The 20,515-nt window shown below is 37.4% G+C and overlaps 1 protein-coding gene across 2 annotated transcripts; it reads left to right on the forward strand.

Annotated features, from left to right (window-relative positions):
- The first annotated feature begins 13 nt into the window (after window positions 1–13).
- On the forward strand, window positions 14–18,628 carry POLR3G (RNA polymerase III subunit G). 2 transcript variants are annotated; one of them, XM_052700700.1, is made up of 8 exons: window positions 14–60; window positions 4,556–4,684; window positions 7,236–7,365; window positions 11,835–11,897; window positions 12,670–12,720; window positions 15,715–15,785; window positions 16,674–16,802; window positions 17,309–18,628. In XM_052700700.1, the coding sequence occupies exons 2-8, from the start codon at window positions 4,565–4,567 to the stop codon at window positions 17,393–17,395; spliced, it is 651 nt and encodes a 216-aa protein (XP_052556660.1). In that variant the 5' UTR covers window positions 14–60; window positions 4,556–4,564; the 3' UTR covers window positions 17,396–18,628. The 2 variants fall into 2 exon arrangements, with proteins under 2 accessions (XP_052556660.1, XP_052556659.1); XM_052700699.1 differs by lacking the exon at window positions 14–60 and adding an exon at window positions 156–1,811.
- The last annotated feature ends 1,887 nt before the right edge of the window (window positions 18,629–20,515 follow it).

The following is a 20,515-nucleotide window of genomic DNA, read 5'->3' on the forward strand; positions in this document are numbered from 1 at the left end:
GGGGGAGGGCAGAGCCGGGCCCGGCCCACTGCGGCAGCCGCGGGCGGAGCGAAGCTGCGGGTGAGTAGCGGGAGCGGAGGGGCGGCAGCTGGCGATGGGAAGGAGCGGGGCTGTGGGACGGCGCGGGGGCAATGAGCGCAATGGGGGCAATGGGGAAGGAAGAGGCTCCGACAGGGCGTTGTCATCTTGGCAGTGTTGTCATCGCGGTCGGTATTTCACTTCCCTGACGCGTTCAGGGGATGCAGCTGGCATGAGCAATCCCCGCATTTAACTGTCCATGCGTTATTTGCTCTGCCATTATTTCCAGCTCCCGCTGGTTGCTACCGTCTCAGAGAAATGAACACAGCAAAAGTTGTGCTCAGAGTTGTGTGCTAATGGGAACTGGTTCAGGTGTTTGGCTGCCACACAGGCCTGCGGCTTTGGCCTCTTCTGGCTTCAGAGGGTTTGCCTAGCTGCATGAGGGGCAGCGCCTGCAGCACATACAACTTCACACGTTTCAGCTGTGCTTTTGCTTACCCCTGAAACTCATCCTTTTTTCTGTTTTGTAGAGTAAAAGCAACAGAATCTATCTGTAAATAAGGAACTTCATGCAGCCAAACATCCTTCATAGTCTTAATTTCTCATGGCAACTCTATCATTCATAGTTTGTTTTCAGATTCACAGAATCATAAAATATCTCAAGTTGGAAGGAAACAAAGGGATCGTAGAAACATCAAGGCTGGAAGGGACTACCAAGACCATCTAGTCCAACCCCAACCCGCTACCACCATGCTCAATAACCGTGTCCTTCAGTGCTGCATCCACATGCTTCTTGAATGGTGGTGACTCCAGCACCTCTTGAGGCAGCCTGTTCCAATACCTCACCGCTCTTTCTGAGAATATTTTTTTTTCCTAATATCCACCTTCAACCGCCCCTTAAATTGGCAGCTTAAAGCCATTCCATCTCGTCCTGTTGCAGTTACCTGGCAGAAGAGGCTGACCCCCATCCCAACACCTATCTGGTCATTGTAGAGAGCAGTAAGGTCTCCCTTGAGCCTCCTCCAGGCTTCTCCAGTCCCTTCTAACACTCCCCATAAAGCTTGTGCTCCAGACCCTTCACTAGCTTCATTGTCCTAACTGATGATCCTTTGCTGGATCAGCTCCTAGTTCCACACAGGACCACCCAAAATTCCAACTAGATTTCTGTGAGCAAACTATAAAGTTAATTGTCAAAGTCACTGTTTCCTTTATGATTTCTCCTCTCATCTCTTGCTTTCACTTTATTGATGTCAGTAGACTTCCCTTAGGCTTCTATGCTCAAAAGAAGATGAGAGTTAGTAAAACTGCCACATTGAAAGAGGATTCATTTTAAAGCTTGTTGCTTCTCATCAGATTAATTCATTATTTCAAGAAAATATTATAATTAATTTTAAAGCCAAATTTAAATATATATAGGTATCTAATGCAAAGTATGTACCAATTCCCACACACCTGGAAATTTCCACCAAACCCTTTTCTGTTTTCTTCCTTTTTTTTTCTGTCCTCTTTTTTCACACCTTGATATCTGCTTATGTTTGGGAATTATCTGTTATCTTTCTTCATTCTGCTAGGCTCACATTTTCTTTCTCATCTTGTTTTCAAAAGAATTTCAAGTATTTTTTCTGTCTTCAGTTAATTAAATACTCAGATTTTTCTTTCTTTCTTTCTTAAAATGATTTATGTAGGACATTCTGATTTTTTTTAGATAATTTTCTGTGAAGCAGACTGACATAGAAACGTATATCATGATTTAGCTTCCTCCAAAGAGAGCATATTCCTATGGAAAATAATACGTAAGAAAAGACTTGCTTTTTACTGACATTTTATAAAAAGGCCATCCCTTCAATTTTGGGAATTCTGGAAGGATCTTAAGTAGACCTTTCTTTGCTCCTGATAGTAATTCTCCTTGTTGTCTTAGACAACTGTATGAAAAGCTGTAAGTATTGTGCTAGTTCTTATTTCCTATTTGGACCTTTATCTTGTGTGGATTGCCTTAAGAATAGCTGGAATGTTAATGGTAGAGCAGGCAGTCTGGAACAGTCTTGCAGTTTGATAACCTGGTAATTACTGGTATGCACAAAGGATTTCTGGGCTGGGATTCCTCAGTCATACTTTATGTGGTCTTGAGTTGTGAGTCACTTTGCTCAAACTAGGCCTATCTTGGACCTCATCTCTTGATATCATTCTCCACAAAAAAAATGTTTCTTGTACTTTTCTCTACCTGCCAGCTCATGGATCATACAGTGCTGAGATGGAGATTAGGTGAGATGTAGCTATAAATGCAGGCTCTTTATTTTTTTTTAATAGCCGTACAGAAATTTATGGCTATTGTGCAGTAAATTACTGTAATTGCAGATAATTTTTTTTTCTTTTATAAGACCTACAATTCTGTGATTCTGTGATTCTGTGATATGCTTGGTTAATAGGACAAGAGGAAATGGCTTCACATTTCTTCAGAGGAGTGTTAGATTGGATAATAGGGAAATTTTCTTTACTGAAAGGGTTATGAAGCATTGGAATTGGCTCTCCAGCAAAGTAGTTGAGCTCCCATCCCTGGAGGTAATAAAAGACGTGTAGCTGTGGTGCCCAGAGACATGGTTGGATGGTAGACTTGGTAATATGAAGCTTGATGATCTTAACATGGGTGCCCAAACTTTTGGCTTGTCTGGGATGCTTTCAGTGAAGAGCAGTCTTCACTCTGAGATTTTATATGTGATCATGGGCTGCATATAAAATATATAATGTAGTTCATGTGTATAAGTAAACATTAAAAGAGAAACAAAATCAAAAAAACTAGTGGGATATTTGACCATGTTTTTGTGAAAATGGTGCATCAGTGGTTTGATGGCTTTTAGTGAAATGATGGTTCACAGTTCATAGTGAATCTAAAAGTGTTCATCAGAGATTCTGGATGAAGTTTTCTCTTTTGGTGTTTCATCCTTGAAAAAAGTTGTTCACAAATGTATGTACTGTCAAAAAGTGTTGACATGGATAAAGTGTGGTCACGAAGTGAAGGGTATTTCTCTCTGCTAAGATAGGGCTTATACAAGTCTGATAAAGAGACATGTCTGATTGCAACTCTATACATTCCATTTGAAAATACAGGTAATATATTTATAGGTCACAAATATACAAAAAAACCTGGTGATTCTTTCAGCAATCTTGAAACCTGTTCCCAAATTCCATTATCAAAATGGAAGCCACAGCTACATATTTTTCACTGTTCGCAGGACTGCATTTAGCCAATGTATCAAAACACATACAATTGTTTGCCACAGCACTTGAGCCAGCACTGTGCTGCACTCGCCCCTGTCCCAGTTTCAGCCCAGACAGTGCTGACTGTACAGCACTGTGTGGTTGCTGTGAGCAATGGATGTGCTCCCAGGGCTGGTTTGGCTGCTCCATGGGTCAGAGCCACTGGGTACAGAATCACAGAATAACAGGGATTGGAAGGAGCCTTGAAAGATCATCTAATCCAGTATCTCTGCTGGTGGCATAGATCAGGTCTCCAGCACGAGAGTTGATAGCTATTATTGGTGTTGTGCAAAGACAGCACTCTGGATTCCACTTCACCTAACACGTCAGGCACCTAAAGCAGAATTCATGGAGGCATGGCAGGGCAGAGGCCTGGTCATCATGAGTGATGAGGCAGCTGGGGCAACTCTGATGCTGCAGCCCTGACCAGTCTACAGTGCAGTGCACTGGTAAAAGTACAGGGCGAGTTGTTCCACTATGCCAGATCTGCACCTGAAAAATGTGACACTCTGAAAGAGAGGGAGCAGACATAGTTATTTGCTGGCCCAACCAAGGGTGAAAGAAACACCACATTACTTCAGCAGGGAGCCTTCCTAGCCCCACCACTCAGCCATCTGCTGCTTCCTGATGGTACAGGGTCAGACTGTGACTATGGCCCTGGCAGGTCCTTGAGCTCTAAGTGCCCTCCCTGCACCACCTCCCCAGGGACAGAACCTGAGGAAAAGGCCTCAAGTTTACACTAGAGAGGTTTAGACTGGATATCAGGAAGAATTTCTTCATGAAGTGGTTGGTAAAGCATTGGAAAGTGCTTCCCGGGAAAGTGGTAGAGTCACCACCATCTCTAGAGGTGTTCAAAAGGCATAAGGAAATGGTGCTTAGGGACATGGTTTCTTGTTAACCTTGGTAGTGTTAATTACTTGAGATGATCATGCTGAAGATCTGTTCCAACCGAAATGATTCTGTGATTCTACCTTGATTGAACTCAAGTCACTACATACACTAAGCTTTATAAGAAGAAAGTATTAATGCATATGTTATTAGTTAATTTCTGTCTTGCAAAAATACCCAGTAGAAATGAGGGGAATAATTTTATTTAAAGCATTAATTAAATTTATAGTACCTAAGATGGGCGTTAAAAACATTTGAAATATGTATGGCCTTTGAGAGTGCTTTTAAAATTACTTCAATGCTTGCTAAACGCTGGGTTTTATTCATAATTTTATATGCAATGTATTTCATATACGTAAAAAATTAAACCTGTTAAAATTTTTAATATTTTCAGTAACTTCAGATGGCTGGGTCAGGTAGAGGAAGAGGACGTGCTTCATTTACATTCAACATTGAAGCCATTGGCTTCTCTAAAGGTGCAGTTCTACCTGATGTTGTGTGTAAGCCTCCACCGTTATTTCCTGTAAGTACTAAAGCTTTCTTTGGTGCTCTTGGTGTTCAGGTAAAGTGCATTCTCTTTCATTTATGTGTTAGAATGAAGTGTAAGAGCAACTCTAAGAACTTTAGGTCAGTTTTTAAATAGTTAAAGTGAATGATCAGTTGTTGCTGGTTTTATCATTATTGTTATCTCTTCCTGCTCATTTGCTAGCAATTGTATCCCTCAGTAACCTAGATAGCTTGTGACATGCTCGTTCATTAGTGACCTCACTGTAATTTGGTTTTCTGGATGCTGCAGTAATAGAAACACTGGATTTTTGAACTTGCTTGAAATGAAGTTATACTAGTGTTTCAAGTTATGACTGTATCTGATTTAGAAATTTTCTGTTGATTCAAATACAGAAGGATTTTGGATGATTATCTTGTGCTTCAGTAGCCAGAATGTGAAAAATAATTTGAAAACAACAGAAAGATGTTTTATGTAATTAAGGGTATTGAGATTGGACATTCTGAGTGTGTTTGGAACGTATCAGAAAATTAAAGGGCAAGAAAAAGTAAGTTATTTTCTTACCAAGCTGAGTTTTGCTACGTCGTCAAACTTGGACAATTTTGAGGCTGAAAAGTTTTTCAGTTTTCAGTTTTATATGAGAACTTCCCCTTTGTATGAGGATTGTATGAAATTTTTCTCAACACATTATGGTATGAAACTAGCAAGTTTGGCATGAAATTGGCGCTATTCTGATATTTACCTGAATAGTTATTTCACACATGGTTTTGATTTACTGAAGCAGATGTTATGTTAATGTCTTAGTCCACCATTTCCCTTATAATTTAAATGGCATGAATTCATTGATTTTAAGTCTAAATTGTTCCTAGTGTCATTATTATCTGCTTGATAGCACTAGGATACTGAATTATGTGTGAGTACAGGTTGTGCAGTTACAATCAGTGATCGAGTTGCTTTAGAATTATTAATCCCATATGCGGTGTATAACTCCTTTCTAACATATACACTGGGGAAGCTGAAGATGCTTTTTTTCCATTGAAAAATTGAAGTTACTCAGTATAATTAGAACTAGCAAAAATAGCATGAATTACATTTAAAAATTGGGCAGTGACCAAAAGTGTGATCTTACAGCTGTTCACTGACTTACACTGAAATTATTTTAAGCAGTGAATTGTTGATCGTGTTTACATATTTCTTTTGATTTTTTTTTTTAATTGATTTCCTGTAAATGCAATTAGAAAACCAGTTCAGGTACATACCAATTAAGGTACATCAGCATACCATCAGCATCATGAGAGATTTAAAAAGCAAAAAAAAGCTGAAATTAGTAAGCTCCAGCTGTGGAATCTGCGATAATGTTTTGTGGTTTTCAACCAACCACTCAGATATTAATTGTGCACTACCTGTCAGATGAGAGAAATATTATGTAGTTACAACATAACTGATTCCATCACTACCTTATTTTGGCATATATTTTAGAAATTTTTTATTACATGGCTTTTCAGTTTCAGGATTTATAGTTCAAACAAACGAAAACGGCCAGAAGAATTTAACAGTTCACTTACCTGAAGAAAAATTGTGATGTGGCAGGCCTGTGTGCTATCTGATTGTGATATGGTATTAATCAAACTGTGTTATTTGGGGTAATCATACATAATGTACGAAGGGTTGTCTGAAAGTAATGCCTTCTGTTTTATGATGTTGGCCCACACCGTCAGAGGCAGATGTTGATTGGTATGATAGTAGGGGTTGAACCTTCCCACCCATATTCTGTTGCATTATATTGCTGTGCAACAGATGGCAGCAGAGGGGCAGTCTGACAGAATGGCATCTGACATGGAAGAGCAGATAAAGAAAAGGGTTATCACCGAATTCCTCCATGAGCAATAAGTGACACCCACTGACACTCATCGACGCTTGCGGAGCACCTATGGAGACCCAACAGTGGATGCGAGCACAGTGAGGTGTTGGGGGGTGCATTCCAGCAGTCACTACAGTGACAGTGGGTCGCCTCTGCTGGTGCAGGTTTTTACGAGCACAGCTTGAAGGCTCTTACTCATCGCTGGTGAAAATTCATAGTTAATGGAGCTGACTGTTGAAAGATAGTTTTGTTGCTGAGATTTGCTCCATCTTTGTATCTGTTGTAGTTTCCCTGGAAATAAGTAGGAGGCATTTCTTCCAGAGCATCTATTCAGTTAAAATTCTGTTTTAGAAGCATTTAGGGCTGTTTGACTAAAGCAGTGGTTTCTGGTTAAGTTAGGTTGGAATGAAAAATTGATGTTGTTCTTTAAGAATCCTTTAAGCTTAACATGATTATGAATCACGGTTTCACAAATCTACTATTTTCTCCCTGATTGCCTGATGAATTTTTGTAGAAAGATACAAAAAGTTATGAAGTGTAAATTTAAACAGCTATGTATTTTAGAATGCAGTAAAGTATACTTGCAATGTAATATGCAAAGTTGCATTCTTCCATGATTATGTGTGTTTATTGTAGGTTTTTTTTTAGTGTTCCTGCATATGTGATGGATATCAAAGACATTGCAAATAATAAAAATAATTTGTACAGAGTACAGAAAATAAGCCAGTGCCTCTGAAAACAGGAGACGATGAAGATTACATGTTGGCCTTAAAACAAGATTTTAGAGGAGCTATGAAAAAAATGCCATATTTTTTGGCAGTAGAAGAAGATCACGAAGGTTTGTTTGTGTGCTTTTTATTTTTATTTCTGTCTTTAGTATTTATTCCATGAGGGATAATGTAGTGAAAGGCATGTGTTGAAAATATATTTAGTATTGATAAGGGAGAATGAGAAAGAGCCAGAGTAATATGATAGGAGTGCTCTCATTTGCATTTACTGAAGTTGCAGGTCACCTATACAAGTGCTGTACCTTGAAAGCAACTGCTGTGTTAAAAAAGCAAGGTATTCTGTTTGATATAAAGTAAGAAACATTAAGACCAACTATTTATGGTTCTTTCAATTATATGATAATCAATACAAACTACATAGGTATTTCTACCTGTTAAAAATACTGTAAAAATTTTGCATTGGAGCAAAGAAATCCTAGTAAATATAAGATTTGAAATTCAGCTTCCATTTTAACTATGTAGAGGTGAACTTAAAACAATAAATATTTTAGTTAATAGCTGGACATTCTAAAACGTGCTCTTTTAGAACATGAGCTAAAAAGGTTGGTAAGATGCAGAGAAGATCAGGAAAGACTGAGAATTCACTTGAAACAGAAAAATCAAAGTGAAAGTAAAGTATTTATTGAGGTTTGCATCAGAAGTATCAGAAGCCAAATTTGAAGACAAAACTTGATCTTACTGCATTAGAAGAGAATGTCTTTAATTAAATGTAATTAAACATTGACAGCCTTATTATTGTTTGATAAAAATAAATACTCTGCTACTTGATAACCATTCATGCATCACTTTTAAAATCCAAGCGTCCTGGTCAGAAAACAGAGCAGGAGTAGAAGGCCACAGTCTGTTTACTTTGCAGTTGCAGTATTCTAAACCTAGCAGCCACTGGAGCTAATCACTGGGGGGAGTGCTTTTTTTCACTTGTGACTTTTGCTGCTCTCTGTTATCCTTTTAAGTGCTGATTCTCAGTGCTATAAACACCACGCGCTAATACAGGAAAGGAAAAAATATAGCATGTTAGGAAATTTGTGTCAAATTCAAGGCCCAGTCTGTGCTGTCTCTATCAAGCTTTACTGCTTAAGAGTCTGGAATAGCCAAACATTAGATAATCTTTCCATTGCTATAATGTGGTGATTTCAAATAATGAGAACTCACATAAACTCTAAAAGATGAGGTTTAATATCCATCCAGAAACCATCAAAGTATTTTCTAACTCTGACTATTCATGGTAGAGATATGATACAGCCACGTAATCTTATCCCCTCTTGAATGTGGGCAAATTCTAGAGGTTCTTGAGACTGTGTGCAATTCTTTTTTTATTAGCTTTGAGTACCGTACTCTGATTAATCCGCCTTTTTGACTTATTGACTGTACTGACTTGTTCTTGCACTAAAGTACTACTTAAAAAGAAGAAACAGACTGCAGTATGATAATACAGCTTCCAATGCTCCCTGACCACCTTAATTTATTTTTAATTTGAACACATATGTTTAGCCACATGTCTATGGTGTTTCAGTACCCTTTCAGACATCTTCTGGTGACCCTGAATTCCTGCAGAGAGCATAAAATAGTTTCAGAGCTCAGAGTTCTCACAGCAGTCAGAGATGCTGACTGTGCAGACAAGTAAACTCTTAGTTTTGGAACAAGAACAACAGGAGATCTGATCTTCATTTCTAAATCCTTTTATGATTGTAGAAGAAATAAAATTACTCTTTTTTAACTCAAATATCTTTCATCTCTCATGTAAACAAATTTCAATCTTTCCAGATTCTTATCTCACCAGAGGCTTTCTTTGCTCTTGATCTTTGTCAAGCTTGAAGTTTGCTATTTCCATCTGAGACACAAAAAAGGGAAAGCATGTCTGAGTAGTTTCCAAGGAACCAGCCACCTTGAGAATGTTACCTCTGTTTTCCAACTTTGCCTCATGTGGTAGTTCTATCTCTTAACCATTGTTTTTGTGTCCTTTTTTCTGAGTGTTAGTGCTGACTATGCTCTTTAATAGAACTGCTAGCTTTGACTGTTTTTGTACAAAAATTGGCAATTGCAGGTAAGCAAGAAAAGAGCCACTTCAGTTCTTCTCAGTGTCTCTCTGAGGAAGAGTTGGTATCTTGCCATAACTCTCTACAAAACCTTTAGCTGCAGAAAAAAACCTCTGTTTCAGTGGTTCGGTATGGTTACATCAGTGGTTGTCTGCAGCTTAAATAGCTTGCTCTCATCTAATTACTCTTAAGTGATCTTTTCAGTAATGTGGTTTACAACCCTTTTCTTCCTTGTGTTTCATCTAAACATCTGGTAGGATTACAGGAGAGGCAAAGTGGGGACTGTTGGCAGAAATTTCTTAGATTGGCTTTGCTGCAAGAGCAGATGAATTTTTTTAGACTGCCAACACAACATCTGTGAGCCAAATGGTCATTTGAAGAGTGAGAAGGGAAAAATTTTAATTAGGTAGGACCAGCTATGTGTCTTTCATTATTCATATAGTGAAGGAAAGTCATGTGTAATAGTAGCTGGCAATTTTGATGCATTAGTATACCATATGTAGATTTTCATCATTCATTTCAAACTTATTTTGAGCAGGTGGTAGGTGTATTCTCCATGGTCTCCATTTTCTTTACTTCCTAAGCTATGAATCATTCATATTTTTCCTGCAAGTATATCTGCTGTGACTGGGTGATTGTCACCTTGGCAGTGGTTTGGAATTAATTCATCAACTGTGAGCAGCAAGTCAGGCAGGCACATTTTTTTTACTGATGGCATCAGCAATTAATTCTTACTAAAGATCACTGAGCTGAAGTCAAAACTACTAGTTTATTTCCCCATGTTGCTGACAGTTTCAAACAGCATCTATGAAGGCCATCTATATTAGGTGCCCCTCCAGACACTGTCATTTTAGATACAAGCTTTTTCTTGCTCAGTTTTAAGTAGGTCTTCTGCTGCCCTCACCACTGCCAAGTTTAAAATTTGAATTTAATTTCTGATATCATTTTTTTCCACACTTTTCTCCAGTAAGTATGTTAGAAGTCTTCTACTGCATAGATCACAGTCTGTTTTTTACTTTTTGTACAATACCCACAAAAATAATCCCTGTTTGAGTAATGAGATATTAGTACAACTAGAATATACAGCTTTGTGTGTGGATATTGCAATTGGGCATGGTGATTGATAAGAAAAAATAAAACTGGTTGAAATTAGTTTTCTCATTAAAGATAGTGCAAGTATGAATCCATATACCTACCCTGTATAACTACTATGTTATTCATACTGCATTTCTTAATTTATTTCTTGTGCCCAAACTGAGGAAAAATGGACAAAAACATATTGTTAGAATTTCAGAAACATCTTCTTGCTGTAATGCAGAGTTTTGCCATTGCAAAAGTACTTGAAGCCCTGGGACTTGGTGATGATCAGTCATTCAGAGATGACTTCTGAGGCCTTCTAAGACCTTCTAATTCTGGATGTTTCTAGGCCTTCTGAGTCCTAGGAATTTTGGATGCTTGTTAGGATTAGAATGGTGACAATGTCACTAATTTTCTTTTTGTTGATCACAGAATGACAGAAGGGTTGAGGCTGGCATAGGTCCGTCTGTCCCTACCGCTGCTCCAGCAGGAGCATCCAGGGCAGATTACCCAGGTCCATGTCCAGGAGGCTTCTTGTCTTGTTTAGCTTGGAGAAGTGAAGGCTTCAGGGAGACTAGTGAAGGTGTGTAGCAGTGGCACAGATTGCCCAAAGAAGCTGTGGATGGCCTATTTTTGACGGTGCTCAGGCAGATTGGATGAGGCTCTGAGCAACCTGCGCTAGTGGGAAATGGATGTTGGAACTGGATGGTCTTTAAATTTACTTCAAGTTGAAACTGTGTTATGATTCTGCAGTTCCCTTGGGTTCTATTTCTGAGAGATTACTGCTGTGTTATGAGGAAGCTGTAGACCAGCTCCCCCTGGATGGCAGCTCAACTTCCTGGTCCATCTGCCACTTCCACCACATTTGTGTCATCAGCACACTGCTGAGGATGTGCTCTGCCATCATCCAGATCATTAACGAAGATGTTAGACAGGACTTGTACCCAGTGTTGGCCCCTGGACTTCCAGCTAGGCTTCATACCACAAATTACCACTCTGTGGTGCAACTGTTCAGCCAATTATCAGTATGCCTCCCTGCCTGCCCTTCCAGTCCATACATCAACAACGGGATGGAGGGAATGACATTGATGGAAAGGACATACCTTCAAAATGGGGAGCAATATTCTTCCTGGTTTTTATTATTTATTTATTTATTGGTTTTGGTTTTGGTTTTGAGACCTAGGGTTATAAAATCCAGGTTTTTCAAGTACTTACCATATGATCAGTTCTAGGAATTACCATGAACACTGTTATGAAACTGTTTTTAAGTGTTGTATAACAGTGCAAGAGACTGCTTCATGTGGGGTGAATAGGATACGCTTGTATGTTTAATTACAGGAAAATACCAAAAACACTGTGAGTTGCCTTTCTAATGGATTAAAAAATCTTTGTGTCTTTCCCTACAGCAATTGAAAGGTACAGTAAAAAGTACATGGATAATGAAAAGGAGCATGCAGCATGGACTCCAGGTAATACCTGAGAATACCAAAGGCTGTTTTGGTATTTGCCTGGGTAATCTGTTCTTCTGAAATGTTTGATTCCAGATTTTTAAAGTAATAAAATAGTACATGCATCCTTACCAAAGCATGTAGTCTTTGTTGAGAGTTAGGCCCTTTTGGTGTTCTCAGATCAAAGGCAAGTATTGTTTTGTCTAGAAAAGAACAAATAAATGTGATTTTATTTTTTTCTCATTCAAAACAGCTAATTCTCAGCAAAAAACGCAAGCTTGATCTCTACAGCTTTCCCTCTTTGTTATTTCCCATGCAAATACCAGTTCTGAACTGGGAGAAAATATAAAAGTTATGTACTAAAAAACTCCACCAACATGGTTTTTCAGTCACTGTTAGATTGATTTTATGACATTAAACTTTCACAAATATATCTGAATAGGTCAGTGTTGCAAACTTGATAATACTGTATAATTTAGAGGGCATCTGGGACACTGGAAGGACTGAACTTCGTCTGACTGGGGTAGATGCCAGCTTTCATTAAGTGGGTAAAATGCTATCCTCTTTATACTTCATCCTGAAGTACAGGTAAAAGTCAGCAAAATCGCTGGGATTCAGCAAAATCTTTGGGTGCTAAAACAATTACAAATCTTACAAATCCTGTATGACCTTATATGACAGTTAGAGTCACGTGATGAAATCAAGCACAACAGAGGCAGTCTTGCTAAGTGAGATGAGGAGGATTACTGCTGTAAATCATTGTTTGTAAGTATTAAAGCTACTTTCTATACAGATTGGAGAAGACTTCCAAGAGAGATGAAGCCAAGGAAAAAGATGAAGAAAGGTAGATAATGTATTTTAAAATATTTTAAAAGATTTCAAAAAAGGCATGCTAAAGCTGGTTACATGGACCTAATGAATAGGGATTTTGGTAGATTATTTTCTAAATAATTGAGTAGATTGCCTGGCTTTTAATAATTTGCTAGCTGCTAATATGTAATATTGGAAGATTAAAAATGCAAAAATCTTTTTGTTTTGCAGTCCATCTTCTATTTAAAGAATAGCAAGCTGTTCAAATTTTCTTCAAATTTTTGGTTTCTCAATTAAATTGTATATTATTTTGTTGACTTGTATTTTTTTAGGTCTTTTATATGTAATTTAATGTAGTTTATTTTCTATTTCTCTGGTTTTACTTTTTTTGTTTATTTTCTTCTGCAGAATTGTGAACCAGATCCTTCAACAGCAGTTGGAGCTGGTATTGGTTGCTCTTTAAGGAAAAGAAATCTTTTTATTGTACAGCATCAGACGTGTATTCATTTTTAAGAGTGTTTTTGTTTTCCAGTATGCATGACTATTATTTTCAGTTCTCAGTAGAAGTCTGTTGCTTTGTTGATGTGAAACAACACTTGGCCTCCTGTATCTAGCTGTCTGTTACGTACAATTGTTTACTTTCTTGCTCTCTTTGTCCAAGTCCTTCATATGTCATTTTTCAGTTCAAGGATAAAATAGAAAAAGGAATGGGAATGTGCAGTAGTCATGGAGACTGGCTCAGCTGGAAGCTTTTGTCTTATTAAGAGTGTCATTGAGAAGCATGGGAATAAAGGTAGACAGCAAGATTCAATTTCAATTAACTACTTATTTGCAAAATCCCTCAAGAAGAAAAGAGTGCATATCCATTTTCTTTTTTAAAAAAGAAGAAATTGCACTGGCTTTTGTAAGCCTGCAGGCAATAATAAACTCCCCAAGATTCTATGCAATCATAAATGCCAATCCAGTATCCCTTTGATATACTAACATTCTGATTATCACAAAGAATCATTGGTCAGTGCGTTCTTTATTTCCACCATCTTCTGTGCATGTTTCTCAATTTGCTCTTAAAAGTACATTTTCTTACATAATTGTAACAGCAAAGATCAGCTGCCCACCTTGATTTGATTGGGTAAAAAATCTGTTTCTCTAAAAGCAAAAATCGTGAGGTTTCAGGTTTTTTGAGGGGAATCTTGGTGACATGGAGATCATACAGAAGTCATGTTACTTTTTGTTTTGATGACACCCATGTTGGGTGACACTTCATAATCGAGTGGAACAAAGGTGAGGGAGTGAAGTGAATGTTATCTGCACTGATACACAGACAGGTTTCCTACAATTCCATCATCAAAGATCACAGGAGTGGTTTTTGGGTCATTACACTATATGTGCACGGCTGCCTTCATGTTTGACCCCCTTTATGACTTCCTTGAGTGTTTCAACTTAACACCTGGCCACATAATTTACTGACATAACTTCAGGTAGGGTTTCTTATCTCCCACACTTAGGCTGGGCTGTGGACCACTATATCTGAAATATCAGCAATACTTCCAAAAAAAAATAGCCCAAGCCAAAGTTTTTTAAAAAACACAAGCAGTAAGCAGACTGGCTTCAGCTCCTGTATGCACATGTATACAGCAGTCAGATTTACTCGTGTAAGACAAAGCACTGTAAGAACTGCAATTTAAAAGAAAATAGATTGTATTGCCTTGCTGTTCTGCTTAAAGTTCTACATTCAAACGGTGGGCCTGTGTCTGTAATATTACAGTTAGCTCCAGAGATTTCCACCATTTAGTGGAGGCTTTTGCATATCTTTTTTTCACTTCCAAGCTGTTTATAGACATTATCTCTAAAAGTTTGCAGGTGTTTGTGCAGAGGTGATCATTTTGAATCACACTTACCTGAAGGCCTCCTTGTTCTGGATGTATTTGCTTTGACAAAGCTTGACTTCCCTCCGCTATATGTGGTGCTTTTGTCATTTAAGCTCTTCCTGGGCAAAATACTGAACAGAGTGTTACGATTAATGCTTTTGAGAAAAGGGAATTATTATCATAGCAGCTGCTAGTGCTCCGTTTCCTTAGACATTGGACCAAATAAAAAAAAAAAAAAAAAAAAAAAAAGGGTGCTTGTTACATTAGTGCCTGATCAGTAGCTTTCTGGTCATCAGAAGCTGTATAACTACTCCAGTGTGGAACTTAGCCTGGCATTTTTACTCTGCAGAGAACAGCCATTATGTTGGGTACCACCCTAAGATGTAAGTTTTATGGAGGGCAGCATGGCGCAGCAAGAGAGTGGAAGGACAGGTGTTGTCATGGAAGCAGGACATTTCTAGCTTTGCTACAGTATTTCTCAGCCCAGTGCTCTTTGTTTCTGCTGGTTGAACTGCTCTCCTGGAACTGAGACGGTTGTTTCCCAAGCTTGGGGTGCTGCAATTCAGTCATACTTTCAACCTTTGCTCCATCATATAATGAAGTGGGATGGAATTGTAGGGAATAACTTGATTAAGGCTTTGTCCACGTAACAGTAATTTGTGGTCCAAAAGCCATTTTACTGCAGTAACCTCGTTACCCCAGGGGAGGCTCACAAACACTTCTGTCTGCCTTTTTTTTTCACTTAAAAAGAAAAAATAATCCTTTCTCTCAAGTGCCCAGCTGTCATTATTTTGTACATACGTTTTATCTCCTCAGATGATAAAAAGTGACAACATATCTGTGGAGCTTTTTCCTAAAATCTTTATTTATTGTGGGTAAGTGAAGAGCATTTTGTGAAGCTAAACGCTGTAGTTTGATCAAAGCTTCCATCAAATGTCTGTATAAAATGAATTTCAAGCTGGGCCTGTAGATATCACTTACATAAATCAGGCCATTATTCCTCTGTGATTGATCTAGCTCAGAGCTGAAGTAATTTTAGTACAGAGAGTATGGGATTTTCATGGCAGTTACTACTCTTAAGATAGAAGCTCTTAAAAGTAAATAAAAGGATTCATTATTTTATATACAAGAAAAAATAATTGCTATGTACTTTATTTCAGCAGGTGCAAAACCAAAAAAGGCAAAGTATTCTGAGCCTAAAAGTAACGTGGATGTGTTGAAAAAAATTGAGGTAAGGTGTGCTTAATCTTAGAGAATTGTACAATACAAATTACTGAAGGGAAATTAATTTTCTGATACATGATACTATGATAAGTTTTTGGGATAACCACATCAGCCTTTCTGGCCTGGTCTTGTTACCTGGACTGACAAAAGTTCTGCAATATAGTATAGCACAAGGGGGAGGAGAAGGATAAAGCCTGGCAATGGAGAAACTGGTTTTGTTTGTTTGTTTGTTTTTTAATTCTATTTAAGGCCAAACACATCATTCAGTTGTTCTTCACAGTATAGCTGTGTGGCCTAATTGTGAAAAGTAGAGCTAACTGAAGGAGGAAATTGACCCAGAAAATTTAAATGGATGGTTTTTACAGCACTTTACTGCTTCTTATTGGAAATATACCCATTTGTAAGTTGAGAGCAAAGAAACAGAGAGGAGAATTTAGGAGGAAAGTTACTGTGATTTTGGTGCTGACTACCCACCAGGTGGAAATGGAAAGCTGAAAGGTGAAATAGCCCCGTTTTTTTTTTTCTTGATGATGTATCAGCAGTTTGGTGCAGATATTTTATAGTTTGTGGTTACATCTTATCAAGTATTATATGACTTTTTACTGTGAATTGCTCCAAGAGTGGATGGTAAAGGGAATGAATCATCTCAGTTTATTACACAAGATTGGCTTTTTTTTAGAATTGAAGTCCAATGACTTACACTCAATAAAAAAAGTTCTTATAATATTCTAGCATTTCACATCATGTTGTCCTTAGATGTTGACAAAAAATATTTGTACAATATTGTCAGACTACTCATCTTACTGTTAACTGCAGCATAACACTTTGGTTGTGAGGAGGGTATATTGTTGCCATAATGTTAGATTATGCTGTAAATGAAAATGTCTTCTGACAGGAGTTGGAAAAAAAAGATGATGAAGAAGAAAAATCTGACGATGAGAAAGACAGAACAAAAGATAAAGAAGGTGAAGATGATGAAGAAGCTGAAGAGCCAGAAGAATATGATGAAGAGGAACATGAAGAGGTGCTTTATTTATTTTTCTGTTTACATCAGATCAGAGCACAGTCATTGAGCAGCGTGTTGGCTCTCCCCAGCTTTTCTGAACCAGAGGGAGAGCCACAGGGAAAGGCACTGTTCAATTAATTTTCCTTGTTGTAGTACACTGTGTTGTAGTTACGCAGGTGTTTTAGATTTGTTACTCCCAAACAGCTCTGAAATAAAGAGCTGGCCAACAGGAAACATGTCCTGCCACGACACATGAAACTACTTATTTTCACCATCAAAACAGGGCACAACATTTACGTTTTAAAAGGTTCCTCTCCTTTCAGATATAACAAAAATTAATTTTAAGTTTTCATATTTTCTTTCACAAGAAACTTACGTTAACAGTTCAAAAATTCTGTGCCCAACTAGTTTAAAACATATTTCTTCTATAAATTGTCTCCTTCACAAGACTGATAATCTAGTGATTATATGTTTATTTATAAATATAGTGATAGTATTTTGGTCTGCAATATGTTTTCATTTAGGAAAATGACTATATTTCTTCATACTTTGAAGATGGAGATGACTTCGGTGCTGGCAGTGATGACAATATGGATGAAGCAACATACTAGCTGCTGTTGCTAGGAGGTGTACTGTTCATGAAATAGAATCCTGGAGGTAGGCTGAGTATTCCTGACAGAACTAATGCTTCAGATCTTTTGGGTTTAAGCTTACTTTCCGAAAACATATGGAACAATTTTTTGTACTTGTTTTTCGCTGTAAAATGGGATCCCAGATCCCACATTTTGTTCATTTGCTATGTTTTGCAGATATGCACTTTTTAAAGCTTCTCTGAGATGCCTACTGATGCCAATACATGGCCTCTGCACAGAAAAAGAATGTATCCATTTTTGTGGAATTGTGCCTAAGCATTTGCACTAGTCAGTTCTGTGCTTTAGCTGTGAAATTCCTCATAACTGGAGCAAAGCAAAAATAAAGCCATTGCAGATGAAAGCTGCCCATACTTAGCAGCTGACTTCTTTGAAGGAATTCGCATTAACTTCTGAATTCAGGGGACTGAAAATAATTGACCACTAAGCACTTTAATGTAAACTGACTTGAAAGAATTGTAGGAATACAGATTACCAAGGTAATAAGTATTTTGAAGAGGTACTGTTCTAGTCAGCAGAACTCTTACCTTTAGTATATTATTTAAAAGGAATGATAATATTTAACAATATGTTTACATTGCCTGTATGCATCAGTATAAGTGATTATTAGGGGTAATTTCATTTAGAAAGAATACATGACAGAATTTAAGATTGAGAAAGTATGCAATTGTGTTTTCAACAGTAGCATGCAGTTTGAAGGGATAAGAGTTTTATTAGCTCCTCAGTTTTTCTGCCTGTTACGGCAATATTAACTTTCCTACCTCACAGAGCTGTTAAGTGAGATAGCAGATTATATCCATGTAACGAGGCATTTACTTACTTTTCTACAAAACAAAGTATACAGAATGAAAACTAATAAAAAAAGCACATACATTTCTCATGCAAGAGAAATATGTGGTAAAGCATGTTGATTGTGAAAAATTAGGAAAACATGAGTGCTCAGAATAGGAAAACTACAATGTTTAGAAACTTTTTAAAGAACCAACAGCCAAAATGTAAAAAATTTATTCCTGAGTTTAGAAGCTAGAGGAACACAGTGACAGAGCAGTCTCTGTGTCCCTTTGTCCTTTGACTATATAAAATATTTATCAGTGTTATAATTTATCAGTTTTGTTGTAACATGAATGTGCTGTTTCTTCTAACAGGTTCTGTTGGCAGGAATAATGAAAATAAAATGTTTTATGAGCAAGCCAATTCTTTTGTCAGTTTTCTTTGGAAGTGTGGCATTTTGTCAAGCAGCGCTTTACCTCACTGCTGACTAGAAAGTCATACTGCATTATTCTGTGGACTCCTCCATGCAATAAGATGGAGCATTCTGATAAACTATATATCAGTTCTAAAGGAAATTAAAATGCAATGTATGTCACACTTCAAAGGTAAACTAATTGCATTTTGAAGAACATTCAATAAACAGTCTGCTAAATTATATAGGAAATGTATTCTGTTCATTTTCTTTTGGCAACATACATACTAGCAGTTGTTTCTTCAATAGATGTGCACATTTCATCTATGTGGTACATAACAGAAGGCACTGTAAACAAGGCAACCACGTTGAACGGTAAACAGTGAGAGAATCCCTGCAACTTGCATAAAGAAAACAAACAGAGTGCTTTTGCCAAGGGCAAAAGAACCAGAGGGTAAACACTGGAAAAGCAATACTACATGTGTTATAATTTGGCCACTGCTGTGGCTAGCTTGAGCACATGACTCTTCTTTGGAACAGGGGACTTTCTTCATTCATCACCTATAAAAGGTTAACTGTGGTCACATCTGTTCTACACAGAAGCAATCACCGTGTCTCAGGACAGATCTTCTAGACTAGTTTAACAATGGTAGATAAGGTCAAAGCTTAAGAACAGCCTGTGCCCTATGTTAAGTAGCTTCTGAAATGGAATGAGGTTGTATTGTTTCAGAGCCGTAATGCTCACAGCTGTTCTTGTAAGTTGATATTTCTAATTGCTTGGGATTTATTCCAAGACCATGATGTTTATAAAATGTAGACTGTTTGCTGGGTCTCAACAAATGTCAGACTTGGATAGATCTAGCTGAGGCTGGAGTTGAAGGACAGCTAAGCAAGTGTGTGTGTGCTTACCTTCTTTCTGGGGTTAAGCTAGGACACTAACTTAATTTTTCATTCCTATCTCTCAATACTGTTTTCACAGAACTAACAAGTTCTAACAAGAACTTTATACAGAAAAGTTCCAATTTAAACAAGGCAGGCACAGGACAAACCTTTAACCTACCAGTTACGGTATTCTAGACATGAATGCTATATGCAGCTACTGCCAACAAATACTTGTTGGCCAAGGAATATTTCAGATTACATGCAAAATTAGCCAAAACAAATACAAGTAGAGGCTTTTTTATAATACATGCAAAATACAGTTAAGAATACATTATAAGCACTACTTTCACTGCAATCTAAAAAAGAACTTTTATTTATGTTCTTCTAAAACCATCTTGCATCCTCATCCAGGATTATTTTACAAAGCTATACCTTGAACCTTTATAAAACCATTATACAAAAATTATCTGTGACAATATATTCCAAAATACAGGTTTAAAGCATTTAAAATTTTATATGATCCAACAGTGCAATATGCACTTAAATTTCAAACCTACTTCCTGACCAACTCTGTGTTGTAGTTAATCTATAATGTGATTTACCATGCAGTTTGTTTTGATATTATAAAGTCTAAAAGACTAGCTTTACGTTTAATTTAGTATGTCAGATTTTAATTTCATACTGAGGAGTTACTCACTTTATTTGGAATATGATGCACTGCCATTCATGTGGTACTTGGAAAAAGACTTGGGAAAAAGTAAAAATACCTGCACCTTGCAAATAGCAAAACCAGCTGTTGTTCGTACTTAAGTCCAACATAAATTCTCCTCCCAACATTATATTTTCTGATAACAGTAACATTCTGATTTAAAAACATGCTAATAAAATACGCTACATAACAGTAAAAACATGTCAGACTCTTGGTCAGAGTATACTATTGTTCAACAAAACTGCTTTCCCTTTTTTTCTTTTTTCAAACTGCTTACCATGCCACTTTCAACAACTCAGTGACAGTA

This window comes from Tympanuchus pallidicinctus, unplaced genomic scaffold (genome assembly GCF_026119805.1).
Source record: "Tympanuchus pallidicinctus isolate F22 unplaced genomic scaffold, pur_lepc_1.0 scaffold4, whole genome shotgun sequence".
NCBI lineage: Eukaryota > Metazoa > Chordata > Aves > Galliformes > Phasianidae > Tympanuchus > Tympanuchus pallidicinctus.